This window comes from Ailuropoda melanoleuca, chromosome 17 (genome assembly GCF_002007445.2).
Source record: "Ailuropoda melanoleuca isolate Jingjing chromosome 17, ASM200744v2, whole genome shotgun sequence".
NCBI lineage: Eukaryota > Metazoa > Chordata > Mammalia > Carnivora > Ursidae > Ailuropoda > Ailuropoda melanoleuca.
The window spans coordinates 31,478,906-31,491,280 of record NC_048234.1 but is presented as its reverse complement, the minus strand read 5'-3'; the positions used below and the strand labels follow the sequence as shown (position 1 = coordinate 31,491,280).

At 42.3% G+C, this 12,375-nt stretch overlaps 1 protein-coding gene and 1 long non-coding RNA gene across 2 annotated transcripts in view; one reads left to right on the top strand and one right to left on the bottom strand.

The window, feature by feature from the left end:
* Positions 1-6,239, top strand: part of LOC100463849 (guanine nucleotide-binding protein subunit alpha-14) — a 187,515-nt gene extending 181,276 nt beyond the window's left edge. Inside the window, exons 5-7 of the mRNA XM_002925446.4 lie at positions 301-430; positions 3,255-3,408; positions 4,304-6,239. Coding sequence (XP_002925492.1) covers positions 301-430; positions 3,255-3,408; positions 4,304-4,494 — 475 coding nt within the window. The 3' untranslated portion in view covers positions 4,495-6,239. The remainder of the gene's footprint in view (positions 1-300; positions 431-3,254; positions 3,409-4,303) is intronic.
* LOC117796921 lies at positions 633-11,513 on the bottom strand. Its single transcript, XR_004621625.1, has 3 exons — positions 9,157-11,513; positions 6,234-7,516; positions 633-2,184 (listed from the first exon to the last, which is right to left on the bottom strand). It is a non-coding gene; the product is annotated as an uncharacterized LOC117796921 (long non-coding RNA).
* Between the last annotated feature and the right edge of the window lie 862 nt (positions 11,514-12,375).

Genomic DNA, 12,375 nt, shown 5'->3' with positions numbered 1-12,375 from the left:
GGCCTAATGCAGCAGCTGCCAAACCAGTGTCCAAGCAGGCTCCCCAAGTGCCCTCTGCCCATCTTCAGTGACTTCACTTCCATTCCGTGCCTCCTTTGCCAGGAAACACCTAGGGTTCCTCTCTGCTGCAAGCAGCAGTGCTCAAACACTGGCATCTTAAGACCCCTTTTCACTCTAAAAAATTATTGAGGACCCTAAGGAGTGCTGATTCCCACCGTGTAATGATGCCTGTCCTTTTTTTTTTTTCTTCCCAAAGAGCCAAATATGCCAACCTTTGAATGCTCTGTTTTTGTCGAACAGGATGGTAGATGTTGGTGGCCAGCGATCTGAAAGACGGAAATGGATTCATTGCTTCGAGAGTGTCACCTCCATTATTTTTTTGGTTGCTCTGAGTGAATATGACCAGGTCCTGGCTGAGTGTGACAATGAGGTATGCTGGGGGGGGGGCGGTGGCAGTGGCAAAGAGAGACGTATGTCTGCGGTTTGCAAGAAGCCAGGCTGCACTGGCATTGGGCTCTATTCTTCAGGTGAAACTGCCCTGCTACTCAGTGTTTTAGCAGCAGCACCAGCATCTGCGTGCGTGTTAGAAATGCATGCCCAGCTGGTTGACCCACTCTGAATAAATCAGAACTTGTACTTTAACAAGATTCCAGGTAACTCAAATACATTGGAAAGTTGAAGAATCACTGGCCTGGAAACCTGGTTCTCTGAGGTGGATGCACACTGGAATTCCCTGGGGATCTTTAGGAGGAACCTGGCACGTGGGTCCAGCTCGAGATTCTGATTTAGTTGGGGTGGGTGTGGGCTGAGCCTGGGAGCTAATCTCGGGGGTGCTAAGGGTGGAGCCTACGTGGATGCTTGTGCATGGATCCCCAGCCTTGCCTGCATAATGCAATCCCCTGCAGAGATTTTTTTAAAAAGACTGTCTTCTGGACCTCAGAGTAGAGATCCATAGTTCTTGGGTTCGAGTCGGGGCATCTTTTCCAAGCCCCTCAGAGGTGCTCATGCACAGCCAAAGTTGAGCAATGCTCGTTCTAATAAATATCTGGGAGCAGGCTTCCCAATCTCTCTCCACAGTGCTCCCAAATTAGGTCGCAAACTGAGCTGGGGTGCGGAGGGGGTCTGATGCTTAGAGCTGCTCTGACCCACCCCGGCCAGGCATTCCACGTCCTCTGCAGAGCTGCCCTGGTGCTAGCTGCAGGGACCTGCATTGACATCTGCCCAGAGAGTGGAGAGAGCTGTCGCTGTCACTTCTCTGCGAGGTGGGGCTGTGTTCTGTGGGGTGCCATTGTCCTCCCCTTGTCTTTTCCGCAGCCTTGCACGAGACATCCTGACCTCATAGAAGAGTGTCTCTTCCTTCTAGGTCATGGTAGTAAACCAGAAAAGAGTTCTGTCCAGGCTTAGGGAGTAACTATGAACAAATCATACCTTGTATTTCTTGAGAGCAGGCTTTTCTCTGAGGAGCAGAGTTACATTAGCTAATTAGTGGAGGATTAACCCATTTACTGGTGTCGTTGTGCAAAGAATAGCAGTCTTGGCTGCCACCCAGCTCTTCCAGGAGGGACATTTTTTTTTTTTCCAAAAAGCAAAGGCTTCAAGTTATCAATATGAAAAACAAGCTCCAAATTCATCTCAGGATTATTTAATGATGTTTCCCCAGAAGCTCAAAAGATTATTCAGGGGGCACGAGGGACCAGTGCTTCAGCTCCGTATGGTTACAGATTAGGCATTTTCTCCTCTCCTAAAAATCACAAGGTGTTTGGAGAGGAATTCCACTCCAGACTTACCCTCCTGGGTGCAGATATGTGTTGTGTCCACTCACTGGGTTTACAGGAATTGTTTCTTCATGTGTAGTTGACCCTTGAAGGACACACGTTTGAACTGCACGGGTCCGCTTAACCATGAGCTTTTTTCCTGATAAATATGGTAAAGTGTATATTCCTTATGATTTTCTTCGTAACAGTTTTTCTCTAGCTTTAGTGTAAGAATATGGTATATAACATCCATCACATACAAAGTATGTTAATTGTTTGTTATTGGTGAGACTGGTCAACAGAAGGGTATTAGTAGTTAAGTTTTTGGGGAGTCAAAAGTTATATGCACGTTTCGACTGTGCCAGGAGATCACCCCAAACTCCTGCGGTGTCCAGGGGTCAACGGTGCTGTAGTTCCTTGGAGATCATGACTGTTAAGACCATAATAAATTTTTTTTAAACCTTAAAAACAACTGAAGGGTCACCTGTCTAGTAATAAATTCCAGATCTTGATTGCCAAAAATGTAGTGAATAGGAGAATGGGCCCAGGAAGGCAGGGGTTATAGGGAAACAGATTTATGGCGTCCTTCTGGAGTCGGGTGTGCATGGCTTTCGTGCTCCTGTCTGACTACTGCCCTCTATTAAGGGAAGTTCTTCTTAACTCTTAGAAAGACTTCAGAGCACGGGGAATGTGGCTGGCTCAGTACGTGGGGCATGTGACTCTTGATCTCAGGGTCATGAGTTCAAGCCCCACACTGGGCTCTGTAGCACTTACTTAAAAAAAAAAAATTTAAAAATACCTTATTAAAAAAAATACTTGAGTGCCATCTGGAACAATTATTGTCACCAGGTAAGATTTGTAAGTGCCCCATTTTCCCTAAATTAGGAACATTTGATATATTCTTGCCGATGTCTAATGTTAAGAAATTTTTACTCTTCCACATAATTTTGACCAGTTCCTACTATTACATGGGCTTGGGACCTAATTTAAATTTGCGAACACTAGTATGCTCATCCATAAAATGGGGACCCTGTTCCTCTAGCAGAGCTCGCCTGTATTCCCCACCTGTAACGTGTGGCCCACGGAAGGCACTCAGTAGTGTCAGTCGCCTGCCCTGCCAGTGTCCAGCCTTCCTCTCCTGGTCTGGAAGCTCACCTTCAATTGAAGTGGTTGTCTTGGGTCTAAGTTATGCATTTTCCCCACTTGGTAATCCCAATAATTAAACAAAACTTTTGTCAAATATAGGTATGAATCTTTTTCTAAGTTTCACAAAAGTCTTTGTTACATTTTATGTGTTTATTTGGAGTTGCTGCAGGAGAACAGATCGGGAAGGGGGGAAACAGAAGCAGGAGGTCTGGTGTCCTGGGAGGGTCCCCGGGGAGAGTAGTGTGGAGCCAGCAGCTGGGTGAGGGGACACACAGGTGGAACCAGCGATTTGGCTTGTTGCTTCCAAAGTATTGTTTATCTTTATTAACCCTAAGTCCCTTGTTTCTCACTTAGAACCGCATGGAGGAGAGCAAAGCCTTATTTAAAACCATTATTACCTACCCCTGGTTTCTCAACTCGTCTGTGATTTTGTTCTTAAATAAGAAGGATCTTTTGGAGGAGAAAATCATGTACTCTCATCTAATAAGCTACTTCCCAGAATACACAGGTAAGTGTATGTCCCTCTTGTTGACCTCCCCGGCACCCAGCCAGTGTTACTGATACGACCCTAGGGGCCTCCCCAATCAGCCTGTTGTCTCAGCCCCTCCACACGTGCCAACACCCTTTGTGAACTCCACCTGGTCTTCCAAAACCCAGCTCAGGCATGGCCTCCTTAGGGAAGTCCTGCTCACATCTGTGCTCAGCTGTGCCTCCCGTGTGCTCCCTTGGCCTTCCTCTGGAGTGTGTCCGTGCGTGCAGCCCCAAAGGCAGAGCCCCTGCCCGGTCTGTCATTGCCTCCCCGGTCTCCCGACAGAGTACCTGCTCCTTCGTATGTGTAGGTTATAGTGTGGCAGCCCCCTACCAGGCACACGGTAGACACTGAAGTCTGTATATATAGGACTGAGCCCAGGCTGGAAAGTTACTGTCCTGTTGCTAAGTATTTCTGGTACAGGAGCTCTCAAGTATCAGCAAGTTTGATATTGATATTTAGAGCGGTGTTTTAGCACCGTTTCCTTTTATTAACTGCATTGCCCACGTAGTGAGAGCCCTCATGCTGTAAGATCAGACTTGGGTGTCTAATCAGGGTCCCATGTTCGTCCTTTCCCTGCTCCTAGTGCACTTCTGTCTGCCCGAGTGGCCCAAACCAGAACATTAAATTGGGTCACTGTTTTTCAACAAATTGCTTAAAATTACACTTTTTAGATAGGGTGGACACTTTAAAAGTCTCTTTTACAGGTTCACTATGAGCTAGAATAAAAGGCAGCACCCCAGGTAAGCTCTTCTCTAGGAATAAGAACTCAAAGAAGGATCCCAAGTAAGAACAGGAGTATCCTGAAACTGATTTTGGGGACCCAGGGGTTAGTAGCTTTCTGCTTTATTCCTGTAACTGCACTCTTGACTAGGACCCAAGCAGGATGTCAAAGCCGCCAGAGACTTTATCCTGAAGCTCTATCAAGATCAGAATCCTGACAAAGAGAAAGTCATCTATTCTCACTTCACATGTGCTACAGACACGGAGAATATTCGCTTCGTGTTCGCTGCTGTGAAAGACACAATTCTCCAACTCAACCTGAGGGAATTCAACCTGGTTTAGAAGCTGCTGCCCACGCCTCACCCATCCCAGAAGACGGGATTTGGAAGCTCCTCCCGTTTAATTTTGCAAGTGCTTGTGACGTCACCCACCTGGCTGGCAGCACCAAGCGGGCCCCAGGGACAGGTGATGGACCGCTAAGATATGAGTTTAGCCAACTTTTTCAAAGTCTTTATTTCTAAATTGTTTTTATATTTCTTTTCGTGACTTTTGGTTCTGAGATTTTGTGTAGGTTTTGGATTTGATATTTTACAGAATTTTTAAAAGCCACTGTGATTTACTGTGTTGTTGTTTTAAGTTAAAGTGTGTCTAATAATAGTCCTTAACACATCCTGTAACAGAGGGGTCTGTTAATTTATAGATCATGCCTTGAGACCTCTAGGGTTAATTTGGTTGGCGTTTGTTTTTCTTAAGAAAGTTAATGGGTTTGAAGCTTTTTATTAAATCTTGTAATTTAGAGATTGAGTGTTTTACTCTCTTCATGCTGAAGTATGCATTTAACGTGCCATCAAAATTTTTTTCTGTTAAATATTAGTTTTGCCATAATTTGAGCACCATGCAGCCAAAGTTGACATAAATGGGCTCTAGACAGCATCTATGTTGTACTGGTGAAAAATTGTGTGTGTGTGTGTATATATATATGACCAAGTCTTGTAAACTTAGGAAATGGCTAAAAGCCTAAATTGAACAAATGCAACATAACCCCTGCCAAAGTTCTGATGGCCACCACAGACGTGCTGTTTGAGGCTAAGAATATACCATTCTGCCATTAGCATGGGATTATGTTGTTTCTTTGCTGTGACTTTCATAGTTTATAACTCAAACTTCGTAAATGTCCTTGTAGGGGAGGAAAAATAAATTTCCTTTTACCTTCTAGGTTTCTGGCTGAAATCCCCAAACAAATTAACAGAGGAGAAAAAACCACAAAACACCTTAGTTTAATATGTATGCCTCTGTATACAGGAGCGATAACCGGAAGAACTGAGTCACTTCCCGAATTGGCCAGGCTCTCCCCTTGACTACCTTCTTCAGCTGAAGATGTTGGGGGAGGAGGAAGCACCTGTGAGAGGTTACTCAGGCAAAGCCCAGTAAGCAAGAGTAGAGTAAGGGTGTTAGGATGGAGAGACCCTAACAGATGAAGATTTCGCTCATAAATTTCCCCCATGAAAGGGTAGCTTTTGCTGGATTGCCTGTTTCTTAAAAACAGCTCAAAATAATTCTTATGCTAAAGAGGCACATTGTGGGGTGCCACGGCCTGCTCCCCTTTGGGTCTGCCTTTGTTTCCCAGCCCAGAAGCTGAGTGGATTGACAGATTTTTCACTGAACCAGTCTGTCTTAAAAACAGATCAGGCTGGTTAAAAAGTTGTCATTTCAGGAGGTGGAGGGGCAAGGGGGAGCCCAGTTAGACCTCTACAGTGCAAGCAGGGATTTAATAAGCATTTCTACGGGGGAAAAAAGGAAAAGGGTGATGGAGCAAATCATACACTACATCTCTGTCCTGAGGGCAGCCAGTCACAAGACTTCTGCATGTTGGGGTCAAAGGATCATTTGCAGTTTGAATGTCTCTGCCATCAGGTATTGAGGTAAACTTTGTGCGCCAACAGGTATGAAGACTGTAAACATGAGCTACTGTGGCATTTCTGTGGAGTTTGTATCAAGTCATTCATGTTCAGTTTGCAGGGCTTGGCCCCACATTTTTGCAAAACTGAAATAATAACTTTTGTAAATGACAAAAGACTTACAAAATGGCCGTCATTAAAGATCTGATGAGAGTTCGCTATAATGCAGCTGACAAGGACATCTGGTTACTTCTGTGACCCGCATTTCAAGATACCTAGAATTCTAAGTGAGAACATTACAGCAGGACATATAAAATTTCTAGGAATTTTATGCAGTTTGTTTTTAGTGATTCCAAGTCAAAAAAGAGTAGAGGAAAATTGGGAACGTTAGTTTGAAGAGGTCTATAGCTAGATTATGCAAGGAAACTGGAAGAATTCAGGATTAAATCCATTTACAGGTAAAGAAACCTCAGACAACACAGCTAGAATCTGCTATCCACAAGGGTGTATCACAGCTCCTGCTGAAGCACCATCTTTCTCTGTAATCATCCCCACCTCCAGCAAAGGACAATAAAATTGCACTTGGCCTGATTATTTACAATAACAAGAATAGTGGCTGACCATATACACTCTTTTAAATGTGTTTTATTGGAACTTACTGTAAGGAATCTCAGGTTGGACTTTTTAAGAGCCTACTGAGGTCAGAAAGCCAAGATCTTCCCTCATTTTGCCTACAGTACTTATGGATTTGGGTTAGTTCCTCTCTTAAGATCCCCCAGATATCCTAAGGTCCCTGCATCTGCCGGGAAGTCCCCTTTCTCACCTGGTAAGGCTGCCTGGAACCCTGTAAGGGGCCTGTGCTAACTCCATAAAGTCAACCTAACCTTCCTAAAACTGCACAGTCACGTCTGATCCTGTGGACGTTTGCAAATACGACATTCCACTCAAAGTCGTGGAAATATAACCAATGTTTCTAACTATTCCTCTTACAAGAACAGATGCTTATTGAACTTACACAAATAACTGTATTACCATGAAAATAAGAATGGCTGAGTTTCCAAATTCTGAAGGGATTAGGTAGGGAGAAAAAGTACTTGTTTCATCTTGTTCATTAATATGTACTTTACCAAACTGCTGTAAGTCATAGGTAGCTTAAAAGAAAAAGGTTTCCTTAAACCTGGAAATAAGCATTTCAAACAAAGTCATAAAAATTAAAATCATCCTCAACCGTTCATTCAGTCCCATGTAACTCTCATTGATCCTGATCTTTTATAATTCCACTTTTTCCATAGAGTTTTGTAAGTTCGGTGATAGGATTTGAAAGTTACCACAAACCTGTACTTGTCGGGAGTCCTTTCTGTGAATCTCTCTGAAGATGAAGGAGTTTTGCAAAAGCAAAACAATAGCTTCTGTACACGGCAAAACACTTTAAAAATGGCCATGATTAAAGATCTGGGGAGAGTTCACTATAATACAGTTGATAAGAACATTTGGTTATTTCTGTAACATACTATTTTAAGATAATAAGTAGAATTACAAGTGGTAACATACCATGACATAACAGATTTCTAGGAATTACAATTTCTGGAACTTTCATGTTAATAACATGTACCTATACAGGGGCGCCTGGGTGGCACAGCGGTTACGCATCTGCCTTCGGCTCAGGGCGTGATCCCGGCGTTATGGGATCGAGCCCCACATCAGGCTCGTCCGCTATGAGCCTGCTTCTTCCTCTCCCACTCCCCCTGCTTGTGTTCCCTCTCTCACTGGCTGTCTCTCTGTCAAAGAAATAAAATTTAAGAAAAAAATTTATTAAAAATTAAAAAAAATGTACCTATACAAATACAACCTAAACGAAGATTAGCATCACTTATTTGCCAGTGCTTCCCATGTAATTTAACAAAAGTCTAATTTGTGTAACAGCTCTTTTTATAAGGAAAGAGAAATCTCGAGATGTTCCAAGGGCCCTCTGGAATATCGCTACTTAGTTCAAGGTCAGAAAGACTTCATTTAGAATTCGAATTTCAGCTCTTTCAAATATCAGTAGTTTTGAACACTTGACTAGAATTAGGGAACAATACTTGGTTACCTATTTAACCAAAGTGACGAAAGATTTTCAAGGCAAATACAGAAGGTTACTAGTTGTGAGCAAAACTTCGCTCTTCATATTGAGAAGACTGGGTTTTCTTAAGTAATCAAAGACCTGATAATAGAGCTAACCTGAAACACAAGAAATTATTTCAGTAGAACACAAAATCTTTTGCTTTCTGATCAGCTTACTTAAAAGATAGAAACCTTTATCAGGAGCAGACCAAAAGTCCGAGAGAACTTTGTCCTTTTGTTATGAGCTAGACTTCAAGGCCTGACCTTTACTGCCCCCTGGCCTGTACTCACCATCCTCTGTCCTACGTTTTTCCTTAGGCTCTTCTTTCCGGTTTGTCTCTTAACTCAGGCAAATGGGAACCGAAACGCCCCTCAGGCAATAGCACAGCAACTGCCCTGGTAAGACCTCCAGCAGGCCGGGACCACCCAGACCTGTTTCAGCTTAAGCCCCTGGCTCGCACCTGAGCAGATGGACCATGGAGTGACCTCTAGAGTGACCAACCTTTACCTCATTGTGATACTAAAATCTCCACCTAACAGGGAGCACAAGCCTCACTGACATAACGTACAAGTGGCATAGGCAGCTTTCCTTAAGGTGCATGTGGGATCTTATGCCTGCCTCCATATATGATGACAAGAGATCCCCTTTTTAGAGGTTTTTTTGTTTTGTTTGAGCATGTGCCCATGACGTGGGGAAGGGGAGAGAGGGAGAGAGAGAATCTGAAGCAAGGCTCCATGCCCGGTGCAGAGCCTGACCAGGGGCTCGATCACATGACCTTGAGGTCATGACCTGAGCCGATCAAGAGTCAGACACTTAATGGATGGAGCCACACAGGCACCCCAAGAGATCCCCCTTTTTAAATATTCATCCTAACCCTAAATAAAAGGAACTCATCCACCCTTGCTCAGGGAGTCACAGCTTTTTAGTTATTCCCCATGAACTCCTTTTTTGCTGCAAATAAATTTTGCTTTGTGCGACAACTCAACCTGGTATAGTGTTTACCTGTGACTGGCCAAGAAGCAAACTCAAGTTGGTTCAGTTACACCTTTAGCAGATGAAAGAAAACCAAGCTTTAGTTTTACACGAATATACTACTGATAGTCAAGTTTATCTTTACACATTTATGAATTCATTCCATTTTAGCTTAATTACACAAGGTTTTCTCTTTCCAACTTTCTATATCCAATTAGTTTTCCTTTACTCTCTTCCTCTTCTGAAACAACTCATTCTACTCTAGAACACAACTTCACTTTCCTGTAACAGAAATGCATCTTTGTACCTCATACCTTTTCTTAACCCAAACCACATCTTACTTTCCTTGCATACAGAGAGGTTTTCCTTACTATTTCTAGTAGTTTTAATTCCCAACACTCTGAAACCTTAATTTCTAAAACTAAGCAGCAGTTATCAACTGTAGTTTGGCAAATTTAGGAATACATTTCATAATTTCTAGAAGCATATGCTGCTTTACAGTACAATTTTTCAATGTGGCACAAGACATTTACTAACAGACCCAAATATGTTTAGTTTCTCTGTATTAAGCCAAAAGTAGATAAACCTACATTCAGTAATGTGTCAGTATTTTATATTTGGAAATTTAGATATTCCAATGAATTTCCATCATTTAACTTAGGAAAATTTTATGGATTAAAATTACCAAAAAGATTTTGAAAGCTATTTTAAAGTAGACATATGTTATAAAACATCATTATTGAAAATTTCATTCATAAACTTTAATCCCACTTAAATTTACTTAATTCACTTGTTCTTAATCATGCTGAGATTACTTCTAAATATTTCATGAGACATTATGGCCATCATCCTGTTATTTTGCTGACAGGTTTTGTAACAGAAATAAGAGGAACTCATTTGACTAATAAACCCAGTAGAATAAAAGCTGTATGTCTGCATTACATCCAAAGTTGACAATCTTGAAAGCATACCTATTTCAATTAAACTAAATTAAACTAGTTTTTTTTTTCTTTTACTGAATATTTTTCTAGATCATATGAACTTGGAAAACATTTGGGTTAGTTTCTATACTTCTGAGTCTAGAAATGCTTAATTCATATAAGCAGTTCTCTCTGAGTGAATTAAGTAGAGCTGGTTTACAAATTAATTTTGGCAATACCATCTGGAGGTAGAAAAATGTATCTACGACACACATAAACACAGACACAAACAGAGACCTTATACCTATCATCGTTAACATTTTAACTGTGAATCAGTTACAACGTAAACACGGGTGGGAAGAAGACCCCTGAGCAGCCAGTCAAGGTCCCTGTGAATAGAGTTGTGAACGGCCCCTGATCTACTTCTTCTCTAAATCTGATAGAATCTTCTGAAAGTGGAGATAAGAAGAGCTTTGTAACTTCATCTTAAGAGAGTCCTTAAAAATGGATGCTATATTCCTTCATGTCCTCTTTTCAATTTATCATTCCACAAATACCATAAGACATCCATTTAGACCGAGAAACCTCTAAATTTTTTTTTAAACATTTAAGTATTTCCAATTCAAAGGATCCATCATCTGGCTATTGATGAGTAGAATCTTGTATTAATCTCCACAGGGACTCAAACACATGAGCTTTTTTTATGGCTTAACCGTGGATGCAAGAGGTGCCCCTTTGGGCAGACAAGAGGTGTCCAACCCTTTGTTGGAAAAGATGCAGTCCTTAAAAGATCCAGGAAGTTCACTCTTTGGGTTAGCATAAGAAACCAAAGACCTTCCCTTGTCACAGGCAGTAAGAATAATGTAGTGAAAGGATGTCTCTTGCTTCCCATGAGAACGTGAGACACCTCTAGTCCCAGAACTGCTAATCTGTGACACCAGACACATGCTACTGGAATGGGACTGTTCTGGCACTGAGACAATGAAGGTTGAGACGACAGGCCCCTTATGGACTGGGAACCCCTAAGACAAACTCCCCGATAGCTGGCACAGTGGGATAGAACGCCGCTTCTCACTTCTGTCTTGAATCCCCAGCCGTATTTGACTGGCTGCCACATATAAACCCATACTTGCATCTTCCCTCTAGTGGAAACCACGGTAAGTATTCTCACTGGTCAAAAAGCCAAGCTCTCAAGACACAAACAAAAATGAAAGGAAAACCTCTGGCCTATCGTTCTCCTCTTTATGACAAAAGAGACAACAGAAAACAATGACCAGACTCTGGAACAAAAGGGATCAACAGAAAACAAGGGTACTCATAACAAGAATCTTTACCAGAATCTCTAAACACAAAGAACCGCTCATACAAATATTTTCTCCTGCTAATGCAAATTTGTAAAGGATGAAGAAGGTGAAATTTTCCCTTCCTCCAACTAGGCACAGAGCAAGAGCTAGGAGAGCTGATGACTTCTTACCCTCTGCCAGCTTCTGCCAGTTTTCCAGGGTCCTGTTTGCAGGCTCCAGAGGGAGTATGCTGTTTCAGCAAGTCCCATCGTGAGTCACCAAACTGTAGGGGAGGAAAAATAATTTTCCCAATCCCTTTCTAGGTTCTTGGGTGGATCCTACCCGTTAATAAAAGACAGATTAATAGAAGAAAAACAGTTCAATAACACGTCGACCTCCTGTAAACATGCGAGAAACCCAGAAAAACTGAGTAACCCTCTGAAATGGCCCAGGGTATCACCTTACCTCTTCCCCTCCACACGAGAAAGATGTTGGGGGTGGGGAATGTCAGTTATGGGAGGTTACCAGGAAAAGTATGGTAAGGTCGTTATGCAGATGTAAACTGGGCTCCTTCTCCACGGATTAAGAGTTTCTTGTGATGGAGAGTCATCCTTTTAATATAGAGGGAGACACCCTTACAAATGGAGATTTGCTATAAGCAAATTTATAAAATGTCCCTTACAAAAGGTAACTTCTGCTTTTCCTGTGTCTGTCGTTTCTTAAAAACAATCCTTATGCCAAAAAGGCATGCTTTGGGGTGGCATATTTTACTCCCCTTCATCCTCCTTTTTGAGGTATTCTGTATCCATCATCATGCTGTGTTGGAGCTCCCTTAGTAGCTGGCCCAATAAAACAGAAGCAGGACCACCTGGGAAGCGCAGAATACTTCAAACTAGAGGCCCAATATGGGTTTTGTTTCTGCTTTTTATTTGAAAGTATGAACACATGTACAAATAACACACAAGCACGTCACTTAGGGATTTAAGGTGTGGTAAGTCTTCTCTCCAATCAGTCTACAAAACATACCCAGGGAGTTACGCATGTTA